This window comes from Lynx rufus, unplaced genomic scaffold (assembly GCF_022079265.1).
Source record: "Lynx rufus isolate CCGP_SWC_20201006 ecotype Redwood Valley unplaced genomic scaffold, mLynRuf1.p SCAF_2, whole genome shotgun sequence".
Classification (NCBI taxonomy): domain Eukaryota; kingdom Metazoa; phylum Chordata; class Mammalia; order Carnivora; family Felidae; genus Lynx; species Lynx rufus.
The window spans coordinates 129,900,590-129,919,986 of record NW_025814834.1 but is presented as its reverse complement, the minus strand read 5'-3'; the positions used below and the strand labels follow the sequence as shown (position 1 = coordinate 129,919,986).

General features: G+C 39.2%; 1 protein-coding gene across 3 annotated transcripts in view; it reads left to right on the top strand.

Moving 5' to 3' along the window:
• The first annotated feature begins 4,888 nt into the window (after window positions 1-4,888).
• Window positions 4,889-19,397, top strand: part of EEIG2 (EEIG family member 2) — a 94,788-nt gene continuing 80,279 nt past the window's right edge. For all 3 annotated transcript variants that reach the window (XM_047083147.1, XM_047083148.1, XM_047083149.1), the window contains exon 1: window positions 4,889-5,081. In XM_047083147.1, the coding sequence (XP_046939103.1) occupies window positions 4,945-5,081 (137 nt within the window). In that variant the 5' untranslated portion in view covers window positions 4,889-4,944. The remainder of the gene's footprint in view (window positions 5,082-19,397) is intronic.

The following is a 19,397-nucleotide window of genomic DNA, read 5'->3' as shown; positions in this document are numbered from 1 at the left end:
ACTATATGATCCAGAAATCCCATTTCTGGGTATATATCTGAAGGAAACAAAAATCACAGTCCCCCCAAAATATCTGCACTCCTGGGGTGCCTGGGTGGCTCAGTCAGTTAAGCATCTCTTGATTTTGGTTCAGGTCAAAATCTCACATTTCATGAGATGGAGCCTCATGTCAGGCTGCATGCTGACAGGGTAGAGCCTGCTTGGGATTCTCTCTCACTACCTCTTTGTCCCATCCCTGCTGGCATGTGCTCTGTCTCTCCTTCTCTCTCTATCTCTCTCTCTCTCTCTCTCTCTCAATAGATAAACATTAAAATATATATCTGCCCTCCCATGTTCATAATAATTATTTATAATAAACAACTCATGGAAATAAATTTAAGTGTCCATCAATAGCTGAAAATATAAAAAAAAATGTGGTATGTTTATACAATGACGTCTTATTTAGCCATAAAAAAGAAAGACACCCTGCCACTTGGAACAATATGGATGGACCTTGAGGACACTATGCTAAGTGAAATAAGTCAGACACAGGAAGACAAATGCTGCATGATCTCACTTATATATGGAATCTAAAAAACAAACAACAACAACAGAAAAACCAAATTCATAGACACAGAGAACAGACTGCCAGAAGTGTGGGGAGAAGGGAAGGCAAAACAGGTGTAGGGGGTCAAAGTTATAAGATAAATAAGTTCTGAGATGTAATATATACCATAGTGACTGTAGTTAATACTGTACTGTGTATTTGAAAGTTGCTAAGAGAGTAGATCTTGAAGTTCTCATCACAAGAAAACAAATTTGTAACTATGTGAGGTGATTGATATTAACTAAACTTAAGGTAATCACTTCATAATATATACCTATATCACATCATTATATTGTACATCTTGGACTAATCTAATGTTATATGTCAATTATATCTCAACAAAACTTGGGGGGCAGAACTTTACTATGGGTGTGGTTAGTTGTTCTTCATGTGCTGACTCAGTGGTCTGGGCTGCTTCGATCTTGTGGCTACTACATTTTAACCCAATATTTCCTCTATGACTATTGTGGCAAGGAAGAGAACGTCTAGAAAACTTTTCAAAGGCTTTTCACTGCCTCATTCTTGAAGTGACACATTACTTCTCACATTTGATTGGCTAGAGCTAGTCACGTGGCCCCACCTAACTGCAAGAGGATCAGGAAAGGTAATCTTCCATAGGCCCAGGCAACAAAGGAGAATCAGATATTAGTGAACACTAGTAATGTTTACTATAAATGATGTGACCTTGAATTCAATAGTCTGTTGACTTCCATTCCTCCAGCCCTTTCAAGGGTTTGAAGCACTGAATTGCCTGATATAGTTTTGTTTTTTGAAATATGTAGAGTGGTTTCAGGTCCTGATGGTGAACCTGACTGAATCAGGTATGGGCTGGTAGCTTTCTGTCTCCTTACCTTTAACTTCTCTCTACCCCTCTGTGCCTTACTCTGGGTTCCAGAAGGCCATCCTCTATGAACTGCATCTTCCAGGTTCCTTTGCCCTCTGCCTTTGGATCATGGGAGGTACCAGCAGGAGCTCAGAGGCAGGAAGTGAGAGAGGTCAGGATATTTATCCCCCCTCATTTCAACTCCCCACCAAACTGTGGGTCTCTTACCCTGCCCTCAGTAAAGAGTCCTTTTATTAAACTTTCCTCATGTAAAAATTTTGAGTGTGATACCTGTTTCTTGCCTGGACTTTGATTCATAAAAGGTGTTTAATAATCACACCATGGATCAAAAAGAGAGTGCTACTAATTCTCTCCCTCCTCCAGCTGAAGGTCTTTATAAAATGCAAATCAAAATATATCATTCCTCTGTGTTAAAATGTCTAAGGCTGGCTATTATATCCTTGTCACCACACCCCACTCTAAGTTGTGGCCAGACTAAACTACTTTCAGTTCCTCTTGCAACATGGTCTCTCTTCCTCTGAGCCTTTGCACATGCAGTACCTTCTTCCTGGAAACTGCTCCCTACCCCCCACTCTCATCATTCAGACATCAGCGTAAATGTCACTTACCCCAGAAACTCTTCCATAAGAGTTAGAGGTTATTATGTGTTCCCAAGGAAACCTCTATTTACCAGCACATATAGATAGAACTCGAAGTTACATCGTACTGCAACTGCCTGGGGACTTACCTGTGTCCTCTGGTAGACTGTAGCATATAAAACTGGGACAGCAACTCAGATCTCTAGGGCCTATTAAGGTGCTTGGTATATAACAGGCTCTCAACAAATCTTAGATAGTACCCAAATGTTATTGAAAAAGCCTGAAGCCTCCTCCTCTACCTACTGTCCTATCTCTTCTCATTCACTGACAAAAATCATAAAAAAATTTTAGTCACCCAGTTCTCATTACTACCTTTAATTTACTTCCCGGACCATTTGAATCTTAATTGGCCACCACCTTTTAAGGGGACTTCTCTTGCCAATGGTACCAATGACCTCCTAGACCTTCAAATAGATTCTTTTTAGTCTAAATCCTCCAGGAATGCTCTGCAGGCTTTCTGGAAACTCCCTCCTCTGTTCTCCAGGGACCATGGCACGCGCGCACGCGCGCGCGCTCTCTCTCTCTCTCTCTCTCTCTCTCTCTCAATGTTCTGTTTGCATATCTATGCTACCCTCCATTCATTTATAAGCCCCTGTTTGTCTTGTTCATTCCTATCTCTAGTACTGAGCATAGTGCCTGGCACACAGGTCTTAATAACTATAAATTTCAAATGATTAAAACTCTTGGTTTTCAGGTCATCTCTCTTGATCTCCTCTTTCTTTGACTGTCTCAGGCACCTTCATAGGCTCCTCTTCTCCCATCTACCCATGAAATGTTGTTCAAAGTAACTCATTTTTATCCACCTCTGGGGCTTCAGCCATCAGAGAAAATACTCTAAATTCCACATGTTTTCAATCTTAACCTTTCACCTGAGCTAAGGCCGCCCTCCTCACCCTGTATATCTCACAGGCAATTCAAATAAAGACTCATTATCTCTTCCATTCCCAGCCTGCCCTCCTCCTGCTTCCAAAACTCAACCAATGGAATTAACATGCATCTAATTGTCCAAATTACATACCCCAAAGTCCCCTTAACTCTTCCCACTGCCTTTCCTCCCTGTCCTGTTGGGCAGCCAACTTTATCCACTACCAAACCCCCAGCCCCAAACTCCTGTACTCTGCCTCTGGGTCTTCTATTTCTTCCACCCTGAACACGGGAAAATCCTATTCATCTTATCCAGAAAGTGTCAACTTCACTTAATTGTTTCCTCTTCTGAGTTCTAGACAAATTGCTTCTTCATTCTGAACAAACACAACTTGATGCTAGATTTAGTTTTTAATGACTGCTTTATATATGTCTCTCACTAAGTTGTAAAATTCTTGAGGGCAGGCTTTTGGTTTTTTTGATCACTGGGTCTAGCCAATGACTGACATTTTAGGAAATTAAAAACTATTTTATATAAATGAATGCATGAATAAAAGAGTGAACTGAGAATGAGAAGCTCTTCAATTACAGCTTTCAGAGATTAGTGGGAGGGAATATTTGAGTTGAAAGGACAATTCAGTTTGAAAACACTAACTTTATGTATCCAAGTAGGCAAATATATTGTAATAACATATGCATGCCTATGGAAAGAAGGTAATTGCTATGCATCTAAGGAGGCTTTATTTTCAGGCTTTTCAGTTCTTTGTTATCAACAGCCACAATTTAAAAGGGAAGGTATTCTTTTAACCCTTCCTATAGTCTTTTATTCTAGGGATAGGAATTAAAGTATAAATAAGACAGGGCACCTGGGTGGCTCAGTTGGTTGAGCGTCTGACTTCCCCTAACGTCATGATCTAACAGTTCCTGAGTTCCAGCCCCATGTCTGGCTGTGCTGACAGCTTGGAGCCTGGAGCCTGCTTCTGATTCTGTGTCTCTCCCTCTTCCTCCACCCGTCCCCCCCCCCCGCCCCCCACCCCCCTTGTGTTCTCTCTCTCTCTCTCTCTCTCTCTCTCTCAAAAATAAATAAATAACTTCACATACATGCATACATACATACATACATACATACACATAAAGGAGAAAATGTGTCCACAGCAGTTGAGTGCCTGGGCACTTGGTAGGCCCTCACACATTTTAATCCCTTTCCTTTTTCCTACCTCGTCCTAATATTAGAAGCCTCTTGACTTCAGAATACGTAAAGGAAATCTTAGTTATAGGATTTCAATTTGACGAAAGTAACGTCGTGGAGATTCTGATTAACCCTATTAACCCATGACTCTCAAACTCAAGAGGGGTGGAAAAAAATCACTGGAGGGGGAAGGGAGAAAGGAGGCGAAGCAAAAACTGAAAGAAAGCTGGGGGGAAGCTGTAGAAGGAAGCTCCATTTTGGTTGGGTTTTGTCTTTTTTTAACCCCAGAGAGGCGTGACGCTCTAACTGCCGTCGTGGGTCAATTTCCCGGCGAAGCGCCCGCCCGCCCCGAATTTCCTCGCCCGCCCTCCCGCTTCCGCCCGCGGTGCGCTGCTGGCCGCCGCCTCTGGGGGCGCCTCTGGCCCGGTTGGCGCTGAGGCGGCGGCGGCAACGGCAGTCTTCAAGTCTTCGCCTCTCTGGGCTCTCAGACGCGCGGCGGCGGCGGCGAGCTGCACACCGAAAAGGCGCCCACCGCCCAGGCGAGCTGCAGCACGACCGCTCCTCGCGGGCGGGCGGGGTCCGCGCCGCCGCGCTCCGGCCCGGGCTGCCGCGAGAGGCGGCGGCGGAGGCGGCGGCGGCCCCTGCCCCGGCTCCAGCCGGCCCGCGGCGCCCCCCGGCTGCGCCCCCGCGCGCAGCTCGCGGCCCTGGCGCTGGCCCTGGGGCTGCGCGGACCCGGGTCTCCGGCGAGCTGAGGCGGCGGCGCCGGCCCGCGCGCCCCTTGGGGCCACCCCCGCATCCCGCTCGCCGGCGTCTGGCTCTCACGATGATGAAGAAGAAGAAGTTTAAGTTTAAGGTGGACTTTGAGCTCGAGGAGCTCTCCTCGGTGCCCTTCGTCAATGGGGTCCTCTTCTGCAAGATGCGGCTGCTGGACGGCGGCAGCTTCACCGCGGAGTCCCCCAGGTAACTCGCCCTCGGCGCCTCCCGAGCCGTTCCGCCTGCCCCGAAGGGGTTTGTTTCATGGGCAGCTTGTCTTTCCTTGGCCCGTTTACTTCAGGGGGAAAGCCAGCCTCGTGAGCTCCTCGTCCTCTAGGGACCCAGTCTGAAATCAGTCAGGAGTTTATTGATCTGCACAAAGTGCTTCGCAAATGGGTCCATCCCAGCTGGGCTTGGCTCCTGCTCTCCTGATTCCAGATGGTTCCTGGTATCTACTCTTCCCTCCTAAATTCTCTAGGAATGGGTGCAGTGGCCAGAAGGGAGAGAATGCTTCTGGTTTCTCTTAAGACATTTACGTATTTGTGAAATGCAAAGTGGAAATTGAACTGTTATTGAAACAGAAACAAAAATAACCCAAACCGCTTGCGTTCCAAGAGCCCTCGCTCTGAACAGAAACCTGTGCTTAGCATTAACTCCTTTTCTTTTGTTTCTTGGGGGGGGGGGTGTACTCAGAAGCCCAGGATGTGGCCAGGGTAGGCCTGATCAGGCTTGTCTTGACTTCAGTCAAGTGTTCCCTGGCAGATGAGACAACAGTCTATGCCTCATCGGAGAGCTGCGTCTCCAGTTACGCGCTCAACACTCACTGAATTACCAGCCTTGAGGTGGCCACTAGTGGCTCTCAGTGTAAAGGACTTGGAACCAGAAGGAGAGCCCAGACCTGCGCTCATTTTGAAATGAACCCCAAGGCACTCTCAGGGAGAGTCGTTGGCAGATTGCGGACTGAAGTCAAGGTGATAGTGTTCCTTAAGTAATTTAAGGTCTATTGGGTAGGTTGACAGATTTACCCTAAGGTAAGTGTTCTTAAAGAAAATAGGAAATTTACATAATTTTTTAAAATGAACTTTTAAGTTCCTGAGATCAAGAAAAGAGATTAACAATTAATACTTATTTTGCCTAAATTTACTGTTCATGAACTTTATTTTTACCCTAAAAAATATTCTGCTTTCTTTTGATCTGTCATCCCTATTAATGTAAAGAGAATAAGATAAATAAGTTGTGAAATTGGGGCCAGAAGATTGTCTACAGTGGCAACACTGAAGCCTGTAGAAGCCAGAAAATGTAATGGCTAGTTGGCCAAAGCCAAGGATTTATAAAACATTATTGACTCTCAGAATTAAAAAAACAGTTAGCCAAGGATACTTTTAAAAATTAAACTGTGATGACAAATCTTTTGTGGCTATTCAGCTAATTAATTACACTGCAATCATTTTAACACACTGGTAGGAGAACAGTGTAACTTAAAATGGTGCACCAACTATTGTACCAGCTCCTAAAGTGTTGAAAAACCAAAGCCAATTCTTGAATGTCCTGTAGGTACAAATGACTGTCTTATCCTGGATCTTACCCTGTTTGCTGCAGGGTCACATGCCCCACTAATGGCTGTTAGACCAGCTCTTCTGGGCCAGTGATGACACCTGGTGGTCAGGGTACTACTTCTCTCTTAACTCTTTCCTCCCTCAGATTATTGATTTGGCTTGCTACTGACAAATCCGTTATTTCAGTGTTGCAGGTAATCATTTATTCAGCAAATACATGTAAATTGGGTCCTTTAAGCTTATTACCTTATTTCATTCTCACAGAAAACCTGTGAGGTAGGGATTCACATTTTATGAATGAATAAACCGAGACTCAGGTTAATTTTCCCAAGGCATTCACATGTGGTAAGTGAAATGCCAAGATCTTGATATGGGTCTGTCTGATTTCAGATTGATGCCAGATGAAGGAGAAAAGTGTGCTGTGCTGAGTAGGGAGCTTCCTAATGGTTTTAACAAGCAAGGGGTATAATTTGATTTCTAATTTGCAAGAGTTGGAAAGGAAAAAGCAGAGTATCCTGGGTTAAATTTACCCCCTTCTCTTCCAACAAAAATGTGACCTTAATGAAAATCAGTAGGGTTGAGAATAGTGCTCTATGTGGCCAAATAAAAACCCCTGTAGTTTGGAGGGAAATGATTCATAAGGAGCCTGTGCCTTGTTAGGGAGAGGTAGTTTGTGTAAAGCTAAGAGCAAGGATTTAGGATAAGGCAGATCTGAGCCTAAATCCTGACTCCACCGGTAAACCTGGGTAGGTTACTCAGCCTCTCAAAGATTGCATCTACAAAATAGAAACCATCACTGGCATATGGGGTTGTTGTGAGGATTTAGTAAGTTGATGTACCAAAAACAGATATCACAGTGCTCTAGCACCCAATTGACATTTAAAGAGAAGACGAGGAGCTTGTCTGAGAGGGTTTGCTTCCTTTAGATGTTGATACTTAACTCCTTTATCCTGACAATTACAAAAGTGTTGGTTTGAAAACGATACCTTAGGGGCGCCTGGGTGGCTCAAATAGTTAAGTGTCGGACTTTGGCTCAGGTCATGATTTCGCGGTCTGTGAGTTCAAGCCCTGCATCAGGCTCTGTGCTGACAGCTCAGAGCCTGGAGCCTACTTCAGATTCTGTGTCTCCCTCTATCTCTCTGCCCTTCCCCCACTCATGCTCTGTCTCTCTCAAAAATAAATAAACATTAAAAAAAATTGAGAAATGTACCTTATTCTATAAGGGGAGAAAAAAACCTGAAATATCTAAAGGATGTGAATTATTTTTGAATTACCTAATTTTTAATTATTGGGTACCAGGCTAGGCATTGCATCTGTAATTAAATGCTAGAATTTAATTTTTTTAAATAACTTTATGTGCCTCCTATAAATCAAATATGGCTAACACTATAACATTTCTCACATAAAAAATATGAAATTGGGGCACCTGGGTGGCTCAGTCGGTTGGGCATCCAACTTCAGCTCAGGTCATGATTCATAGTTCCTGAGTTCGAGCCCTGATTGGGCTCTGTGCTGACAGCTCAGAGCCTGGAGTCTGCTTCCAATTCTGTGTCTCCCTCTCTCTGGCCCTCCCCTGTTCACGCTCTGTCTCACTCTCTCAAAAATAAATATTTTTAAAAAATATGTGAAATTAACTTCATAGAAAAGGGTTAACATAGCAGGCCCAAGACTAATTTCTTAAAAAGACCTGCTTACAATGTTTTTGCTGGCATCAGGGAACTTGAATGGTCATCAGTTCCCTACACTGATGTAAAAGTTTAGAGTGTCTCACTGTGCCTAGACTACAAACAATGTGATTTATGCTGAATACTTTCTAGGAGTCTGGAATTTTGGTCTGTGCCAGGGGAAGGGTGGCTATATGACCAGTCACCAAATGAGCTTCCTTGGTAGACGACAGGTGTTGCCACAGTTTGATACCAGAGAAACTGTGTTCTGGGTGACTCCACTGGGAAGACTTAGAAACTTGCCCATGGTTTCCAAGGACTTTGGTCCATGAACCTTTTCCCTTTACTGATTCTGCTTTGTGTCCTTTCACTATAATAAATCTTAGAAATGAGCATGACTATATGCTGAGTCTTATGAGTCTTCCCAGTGGATCACTCAACCTGGGGATATTCTTGGAGACCCCTGATGCATGAATGTACATAAAATAATAATTCATTTTTTTAGAGAAAAGCCTTAGAGGTACATATCAAATTATAAATATATTTAGCTTTATATAGAAATTAAAGATGCAGATCTTTCATTGCTCACCAAATATTAATTGAGCATTTACCAGGTTTCTAACTGTGTATCAGGGGCTCTGAGAAGGACAACAAATAAAAATGCCCATAAATGAATTAGCTCTACTTAATGAAATTAGATCATAGATGTATAATTACTCACCAGTAGGAGACAGTATGATTTAGTGGCTAATCAATGGGTGAGACAGTATACGAGTGTTGTTGAAATTCTGTAGGTAGAGGATTTATTTGCAGCTGAAATGGTTACTGAAAACCATATTGGCTTTTCAGCTGAGCATGCCAGGAGGATGAATTTGCATTGACAAGGAAGTGAGGGTGAGAGGGCAGCTTGAGCAGGTTATCAGTAGGAGCTGGTGACAGATCAGCTTGATTGCAGAGAGAGTTCACACCGAACAGAAGCAAAGATAAAGACTTTGAAACCATTACAAAGAGTTTGCTTTCCACTGCTCATTGGATAAAAGTCAATTTGAGATTCTTGCACTAAGGTGTAATGTGATTAAAATGGTATTGAAGATGGCTAGCGGGCTGATGTTTGTCAGATTCAAGTGGGGATAGACTAGAAGTGGGGAGACAAAGTAGGAGTCTGTTAAAATAACCCAGGAAGGAGCTAATAAGAACCTGAACTTGGAGGTTGTTCTATATAAGTAACTGATAAAATGATAATGCTATGACAAATGCCCTTATGACATGACAAAGAAGTCCAGAAGAATCTTTGTTTCATTTTGTTTTGTTGAGGTATATTGTGGTGTATTTGAGGTGTATTTGTTGATAGAATACTGTGGGGGGAGGATATGAAGAGGTAGGTTTTATGTTTAACACACAACATTGAGGTGACAGTGAGCCTGATAAGCACTTAGAGAAATTTATTGTAGATTTCTTAGGTTCTGTTCTACTGCAAATAAGGCTGCTTACTAAACTTTTCATCTAGAATTTCCTTACACTGTTTTGCCTTTTTAAAGATTAGTAGTGAAAATTAATTTTAGAAGGATCCAGTTTCTCCTGGGAAAGTGTGCTTAGTGAAGGGGTTAGAAATAATATAAAGACCAGAATGTGTTTATTTGTGATAAATGTTATTAAAATTGTCAGATTTTACATATCATAATAAATAAAACATTCAGATAACACTTTGTATGATTACAGTAATCTAATAAACTGAAACCCAATTATTGCCTAATAAAATATTTTTGAACCTTTCAAAAAGACAGAAAATTACATTATTTAAATCTTTTAAGAGCATGCTTCCTTTGTAAAAGCATTTAAATCTCTTGAGGTTTCTTAAGACTGTGAGAACAAGTTTCATTTCTGGTCTGCTTTAATAAAGGAATAAGAAGAAAATTTTCCTGCATTTTTAGGATTCTCAAGTTTGCCATATTTTGTTCAGCTTTTTCTGTGCTCATCGCTAAATACTTCTCTAAGTTTCACATGAGCCTGTGGCAAAAACCATGTGAATTCAGGGAGTGTCTGGGAAGCTAATGAGCACATCTGTGTGTTGGATCTTTTACTCTGTAAACAAGCTGAAGGGATTTCTTCTCTTTGGCCAGAGTATGTCTTCTTGTTTTCAAGATTTTAGTTCACTGTGCATTGTATACTTATTTTTAGTAATTTTTTTCCATATTGCAAAAGTGAGAGATTCTTATGAAAAATTTAGAAAATAGACGGGTGCCTGGGTGGCTCAGTAGGTTGAATGTCTGACTTCAGCTCAGGTCGTGATCTCATGGTTGGGTTTGTGGATTCAAGCCCCACATGGAGTTTTGCAACGACAGTACAGAACCTGCTTTGGATTCTATCTCCCTCTAAAAAAATAAACAAACATTTAAAAAAATTTTTTTAAAATTTAGGAAATAGAAAAGCAAAAAGAAAGAACAGAAGTTGCATATAAAGGACCAACTAGAAAGTATTGCTATTATATTTTGGTATATAACATGGGAGTCTTTATTGATACACACCCACAGATCACATCACATCACATACTTTTTTAAAATCCAAAATAGTATCATAATGTACTTAATATGTTTTTCCCTTAATGTATCTTCCCATATCATTACATATTCAATTATAAAATATTTTTTAAGACGTTGTATATCATTCATTCCATTGTATGGATCTCCATGGTTAATTGAACCATGCCTCTTTTGAAATAGTCTTTATTCTATGCTACCTTTTTTTTTTTAAGTTTATTTATTTATCTTGAGAGAGTGCCCAGGAGTGGGGCGGGGTGAGGGGGGGTGAGGGGCGCAGAGAGAAAATCCCAGGCAGGCTCCGCACCATTAGCACAGAGCCCCTTATGGGGCTCGAAACCACAAACCGTGAGATCATTACCTGAGCTGAAACCAAGAGTCAGGTGCTTAACCGACTGAGCCACCCAGGTGCCCCTCTCTGCTATCTTTTTAATTAATACTTTTATGAACACACTACAGTGAGCATCATTAAAACCAAATTTTGTGCACATCCATCATTATTTTTTAGGACTAATACTTAGAAATGGAATTACTGAATCAAAGGGAATGCAGATTTCTAATGCCCTTGATGAATTATCAACTTGCCCTTCAGTACATTAAGTTGACTTTTTAAGGTAAAAAATACTAATGATTAGCAAATATGAAAAATAACCAGTATTAGAAATGCTGTTTGCCATATGGCACAGAATTCTATTTTTTCATATATAATTCACATATATATCATATTAGTTTCAGGTGTACCACATAGGGATTTGACATTTGTATACATTGCAAAGTGGTCACCACAATAAGTCTAATTACCATTTGTCACCTTACAAAGTTAATACTCTATTATTGACTATATTTCCCATGCTGTATACTACATCCCTATGATTTATTTATTTTATAACTGGAAGTTTGTACTTCTGAATACCTTTCACTCATTTCGCATCCTCCCAACCCTTTCTCTCTAACAACCACCAGTCTGTTCCCTATATCTATGAGTCTGGGTTTTATTTAAAAAAATTTTTTTTTACCATTTTCATTTATTTTTGAGAGACAGAGACAGAGCGTGAGCAGGGGAGGGGCAGAGAGAGAGGGATACATAGAATCCGAAGCAGGTTCCAGGCTCTGAGCTGTCAGCATAGAGCCCAACACAAGGCTGGACCCCACAAACCATGAGATCATGACCTGAGCTGAAGTTGGATGCGCAACCAACTAAGCCACCCAGGTGCCCCTTGTTTTGTTTTTTAGTTTCAATATGTAAGTTAAATCATACAGTATTTGTCTTTCTTTGTCAGATTTATTTCTTTTATTATAATACAAGATCCATCCATTGTGCCATTTCCACAAAATGGCAAGAAATCATTCTTCTTTATGACTGAATAATATTCCATTATATATGTATACCATATCTTTATCCATTCAGCCATCAATGGACACATCAATAGACACATGTTTCTATTATCTTGGCTATAGTAAATAATGCTGTAGTGAACATAGGGTGAGTATATCTTTTTGAATTAATATTTTTTTCTTCAGATAGATAGCCAGTAGTGAAATTGCTGGATCATATGGTAGCTCTATTTTTAATTTTTTGAGGAATCTCCATACTGATTTCCATAGTGGCCACACCAATTTACGTTCCCACCAGTAGGGTTCCCTTTTCTTCACATCCTCCCTAATACTTGTTATTTCTTGTCTTTTTGATAATAGTTATTCTTAAAGGTGTAACGTATTTCGTTGTGGTTTTGATTTGCATTTCCCTGATGATTCGTGATGTTGAGCATCTTTTCATGTGCCTGTTAGCTATCTGTATGTCTTCTTTAGAAAAACATCTATTTAAATCCTCTGCCTATTTTTTTTTAGTTTTTATTTGAATTCCAATTAGATAACATATAGTGTATTATTGGTTTCAGGTATACAACAAAGTGATTCTGCACTTCCATACAACACTTGGTGCTTATCAAAACAAGTGTGCTTCTTAATCCCCATCACCTATTAAACACATCCCCCCACCCACCTTCCCTCTGGTAACCATCAGTTGGTTCTCTGTATTAAGAGTCTGTTCTTGGTTTGCCTCTCTTTTCTTTTTCTCTTTGCTCATTTATTTTGTTTCTTAAATTACACATATGAGTGAAATCATATGGTAATTTGTCTTTCTCTGACTTATTTTGCTTAGCACAATACTCTCTAGCTCCATCCATGTCCTCACAAATGACAAGATTTCATTGTAGATATGTCTCTTGAAGCAAAGGAAACAAAAGCAAAAATAAACTATTGGGACTTCATCAAGATAAAAACCTTCTGCACAGCGAAGGAAACAATCAGCAAGACTAAAAGGCAGCCTACAGAATGGGAGAAGATATATGCAAATGACATATCTGATGAAGGGCTAGTGTCCAGAATATATAAAGAACTTATGAAACTCAACCCCCTAAAGACAAATAATCCAATTAAAAAATGGGCAGAAGACATGAACAGACATTTCTCCAAAGAAGACATGCAGATGGCTAACAGACACATGAAAAGATGCTCAACATCACTAATCATCAGGGATATACAAATCAAAACTACAATAAGATATCACCACACACCTATAAGAATGGCTAAAATCAACAACACAAGAAACAACAGGTGGTGGTGAGGATGTGGTGAATGGGGAACCTTCTTGCACTGTTGGTGGGAATGCAAACAGGTATGGCCATTGTGGAAACAGTATGGAGGTTCCTCAAAAAATTAAAAACAGAACTACCCTATGATCCAGCAGTTGAACTATCAGGTATTTACCCAAGGAATACAAAAATACCAATTCAAAGGGGTACATGCACCCTGATGTTTATAGCAGCATTGTCTATAATAGCCAAATTATGGAAACAGCCCAAGTGTCCACTGACTGATGAATGGATAAAAAAAGATGTGTGTCTACACACACACACACACACACACACACACACACACACACAGGAATATTACTCAGCCATGAATAAAATGAAATATGTGCCTATTTTTTTAATCTTTAAAAAAATTTTAATGTTTATTTATTTTTGAGAGAGAGAGAGCATAGGGAAGGGCAGAGAGAGAGAGAGAGGGACAGAGGATCTAAGCCAGCTCTGTGCTAACAGCAGAGAGCCTGATATGGGGCTTGAAATCATGAACCGTGAGATCATGACCTGAGCCAAAGTCGAACACTTAATCAACTGAGCCACCCAGGCACCCCTCTCTATTTTTAATTTGATTGTTTGTCTATTTATTATTGAGTTGTATGAATCCTTTATATATGGGATATTAATCTCCTTATTGGATATATGATTTGCAAATATCTTTTCCCATTCAGTAGGTTGCATTTTCATTTTGTTGGTTTCCTTTGCTGTGCAGAAGCTTTTTAGTTAAGATTGTCCCATTTGTTTATTTTTGCTTTGTTTCTTTTGCTTTTGGAGTCAGATCAAAAAACATCACTTGGACCAATGTTAAAAAGTTTACCACTTATGTTTTCTTCTAGGAGTTTTATGATTTCAGGTTTAACATTCAAGTCTTTAGTCCATTTTGAGTTGATTTTTATGTATGGTATAAGATAGTGGTTCAGTTCATTTTTTTTGCAGGTGGCTGTCCAGTTTTCCAAACACCATTTATTGAAGTGACTGTCCTTTCCCCATTGTATATTCTTGCCTCCTTTGTCCTAATATTTTTTATTTATTTATTTAGAGAGTGCATTTGGGGGAGGGACAGAGAGAGAGGGAGAGAGAATACCAAGCAGGCTCTGCACTGTCAGCGCAGAGCCCAATATGGGGCTTGAACTCACAAACCGGGAGATCATGACCTGAACCAAAGTCAAGACGCTTAACTGACTGAACCATCTAGGTAGTCCTCCTTTGTTCTAAATTAATTGAATATATATGCATGGGTTTATTTCTGGGCTCTCTATTCTTTTTCACTCATCTGTGTGTCAGTTTTATGTCAGTGTCATAGTGTTCTGATTACCATAGCTTTGTAGTATAGTTTGAAATCAAGTAGTGTGATACGTTTGGCTTTGTTCTTCTTTGTCAATGTTATTTTTGCTATTCAGGATCTTTTGTGGTTCCATACAGATTTTAGAATTATTGGTTTCAGTTCTGTGAAAAATGTATTTGGGATTTAATAGGGATTACATTGAATCTGTAGATTGCTTTGAGTAGTATGGACGTTTAAACAGTATTAATCCAGAGGTGCCTGGTGGCTCAGTTAAGCATCCAATTTCAGCTCAGGTCATGATCTCACAGTTCGTGGATTTGAGCCCTGCATCAGGCTCTGTGCTGACTGCTTGCTCAGAGCCTGGAGGCTGCTTCAGATTCTGTGTCTCCTACTCTCTCTGTTCCTCCCCACTTGCACTCTGTCTCACTCTCTCAAAAATAATAAAATAAATGTAAAAAAATTTTTTTTAATTTAAACAATATTAATCTAGTCCATGAGCCTAGAATATCTTTACACTTTTTTATGTCATCTTCAGTTTCTTTCATCAATGTCTTATACTTTTCAGTTTTTAGGTCTCTTGCTTCTTGGTTAAATTTATTTCTAGGTAACTTACTCTTTTTCCTAAAATTTATTTTTTTGAGAGAGGGAGAGAGAGAGAGAGAGAGCATAAAGGGGGATGGGGGCAGCAGAGAGGGAGAGAGAAGGAGAATCCCAAGAAAGCCCCACGCTCAGCATGGAGTCCAGCGTGGGGCTCCATCCCACAACCCTGGGATCATGACCTGAGCTGAAATCAAGAGTTGTACACTCAACTAACTGAGCTAGCTAGGTGCCCCTATTTTATTCTTTTTTATAGAATTGTAAATGGGATTATTCTCTTGATTTCTCTTTCTGCTACTTTGTTGTTGGTGTATGGAAATGCAACAGATTTTTGTGTATTAATTTTGCATCCTGCAGCTTTACTGAATTTGTTTATTAGTACTGTCTTTTGGTACAATCTTTAATGCTTTCTATATGTAGTATCATGTCATCCGCAAATAGTGTCATCTGCAAATGTGACAATTTCACTTCATTTCCAAATTATATGCCTTTTATTTCATTTTCTTGCATAATTTTTGTGGCTAAGCCTTCCAATGCTGTGTTGAATAAAAGTAGGGATAGTGGGCATCCTTGTCTTGTTCCTGATCCTAAAGGAAAAGCTTTTAGATTTTCACTGTTTAGTATGACAGCTGTGATTTTGTCAGTTATGGTCTTTATTATGTTGAGGTACTTTCCCTTTATACCCAATTTGTTGAGAGTTTTTATCTTGAGTGAATGTTGCATTTTGTCAAATGCTTTTTCTGCATTTATTGAGATGATTGTATGCTTTTTATCTTTTATTTTGTTAATGTGGTACATAATGTTGATTGATTTACAGGTATTTAACCATCCATGCATCCCTGAAATAAATCCCATTTATTTGATCTTGGTATATGATCCGTTTAATGTATTGTTGAATTCAGTTTGCTAGTATTTTGTGAGTATAGTGCAGCTATGATCATCAGGAATATTGGCCTGTAATTCTATTTTTGTGTGCAGTATCATTATGTCATTTTGATCAGGGTAGTGCTGGCCTCATAAAATGAGTTTAGGAGCTTTCCCTCTTCAGTGTTTTTTGTTTGTTTTGTTTTTAAGAGTTTGGGAAGGGGGCGCCTGAGTGGCTCAGTTGGTTAAGCATCCCACTCTTGATTTCAGCTCAGGTCATGATCTCATGGTTCATGGGATCAAGCCCCGCATTGGGTTCCTTGCTGATAGCGAGAAGCCTGCTTGGGATTCTCTCTCTCCCTCTCTCTGCCCTTCCCCTGCTTGCGTGCTCTCCCCCCGCCCTTCTCCAAAAATAAATAAACTTTTAAAAACTAGTGTTTAAAGAGTCTGGCAAAGATAGGTATTCAATCTTTGAATTTTTGGTAGAATTCACCAGTGAAACCATCTGGTCCTGGACTTCTGTTTGTTGAGAGATTTTTGATTATTGATTTGATCTCTTTAGTAGTAATCAGTATGTTCAGAGTTTCTATTTCTTCATGATTCAGTCTTGGAGATTGTAAACTTCTAGGAATTTATCCATTTCTTCTGCGCTGTCCAATTTGTTGTCATATAATTGTTCTTAGTATCCTCTTGTGATCCTTCATATTTCTGAGAAGTTGTAACTTCTCCCTTTTAATTTCTGAATTTATTTGAGCCATCTTTCTTTTTCTCTTGGGGAATCTAGCTAAAAGGTTTGTCAATTTTATTTACCTTTTCAAAGAACCAGCTCTTAGTTTCATTGACCATTTGTCTTTTTAAGTCTCTCTTTTATTTATCCACTCTGATCTTTTTATTTCCTTCTTTCTCCTAACTTTGGGCTTCATGTGTTCTTCTTTGTCTTGTTTCTTTAGGTGTAAAGTTAAAGTGTTTATTTGATATTTCTCTTATTTCTTGAGGTATTGCTATGAAATTTGTCTCTTAGAACCTCTTTTACTGTATCACACAGATTTTGGTATGTTATATTTCTGCTTTCATTAGTCTTTAGATATTTTGTTATTTCTCCTTTGATTTCTTCAGTGACTTAGTAGTTGTTCAGTAATATGTTGTTTAATCTCCATGTACCTGTAGTTGTTCAAGTTTTCTTCTTGTGATTTCTAGTTTTATACCATTGTGGTCAGGAAAGATGAGTGATATTATTTCAGTCCTCTTGACTTTATTGAGATTTGTTATGTGGCCTAGAATGTGATTTGATCCCGGAGAATGTTTCCTAGGTACTTGAGAAGAATGTGTATTCAGATGCTTTTGGATGGAATATTCTGTATATATCTATTAAGTCCATCTGGTCTAACATGTCATTTAAAGCTAATATTTCCTTATGGTTTTCTACGTAGGTAATCTATCCATTGATGTAATTGGGGTGTTAAAATTCCATATTATTATTATGTTGCTATCAATTGGCCCTTTAGGTCTTTTAATATTTGCTTTAGATATTTTGGTGCTTTTATATTGAGTGTATTTATATTTATAAATGTTGTATCTTTTTGCTGGTTTGTGATCTTAATCATTTTTGCTTTAAACAGACGATTCTGAAGTCTATTTTGTCCAATATGAGTATAACTACAGCTTTCTTTTTGTTTTCATTTGCATGGAACATCTTTTTTCATCCCTTCGTTTTCAGTCTGTGTGTGCCCTTCTAAAGTGAGTCTCTTGTAGGTGGTATATAGATGTGTCTTGTTTCTTAATCCATTCATCTAATCTACATCTCTTGATTGGACAACTTAGTCCAATTTACATTTAAAGCAGTTATTGGTAGATATGTACTTGTTGCGATTTTGTTAAGTGTTTTCTGGTTGTTTTTGTAGTTGCTCTCTTCGTTTCTTGTTCTTTCTCTTTTCCCTTGTGGCTTGATGACTTTCTTTAGTGTTGTGTTTAGATTCCTTCCTCCTTTTCTTTTGTGTATTTGCTATAAGTTCTTGCTTTGTGGTTACCATGAGGCTCACATATATCATTCTATGTATATAGCAGTCTACTTTAAGTTGAAAGCAACTTAAATTTGAACACATTCCAAAACTCTACATTTTTTATTCTCCCCTGACACATTTTATGCTTTTGGTGTCACTTTTTACATCTTTTTGTTTTATGTATCCCTTAGCTAATTATTATAGTTTTTAATTTTACTACTTTTGTCTTTTAGCCTTTTAGTAGCCTTGTAAGTTATTAGTCCACTACCTTTACTGTATATTTACCTTTTCCAGTGAGATTTTTACTTTCGTATGTTTTCTTGTTATTAATTAATGCCATTTCTTTTCAGCCTAAAGAAGTCTCTTTAATATTTCTTATAAGGCCATTTTAATAGAGATGGACTTCTATAGCTTTTGCTTGTCTGGAAAACTCTTTCTCTCTCCTTCAAATCTAAATGATAACCTTGCTGGGTAGAGTATTCTTGGTTTGAAGTTTTTTCCTTTCAGCACTTTGATACTTTATGCTACTCCCTTTTGACCTGCAGAGTTTCTGCTGATAGCCTCATGGGGTTTCCTTTGTACATAACAATTTGTTTTTCTCTTCCTGCTTTTAAGATTCTCTCTTTAACTTTTGACATTTTAATCATAATGTGTCTTGATAGCATCTTTGGGTTCATTTTATTTGGAACTGTCTGGGCATCCTGGACATGGACATCAGTTTCCTTTCCTAGGATAGGGAATTTTTCAGCCATATTTCTTCAGGTAAGTTTTCTGCCCCTTACTCTCTTTCTTCTCTCTATAAGACCCCAGAAATTCAAATGTTATTCCACTTGATGTTGTCCTAGATGTTCCTTAAATTATCTTTATTTTTTAAATTCTTATTTCTGTTTGCTCTTCTGTTTGGGTGAGTTTCATTGCTTTATCTTCCTCCTCACTGATCAATAGGTCTACTTCACCAAGTCTACTGTTGAATTCCTCTTGTATATTTTTCAGTTCAGCTGTTGTATTCTCCGCCTCTGTGACTTCTGTTTGGTACTTTTTAAATATATTTTCTATCTCTTTGTTGAAGTTCTCACTGTGTTCATTCTTCTGAGTTTGGTGAGTGTCTTTATGACGATTACTCTGAATTTTTTTTATCAGGTACATTACTTATCCCTGTATCATTTAGGCCTTTTTCTGAGGTTTTGCCTTGTTTTTTAATTTGGAACATGTTTCTTTGACTCCTTATTTTACTTGACTCTCTGTTTATGTGTATTAGGTGACACAGCTCCCTCTCTGTCTTGAAGGAATGGCCTTGTGTAGGTGATAATCCTTGTCATTCAACTTTGCCCTAACTCGTGACTATCTCTCAAACCTTTGTGATTGTCTAAGCCAC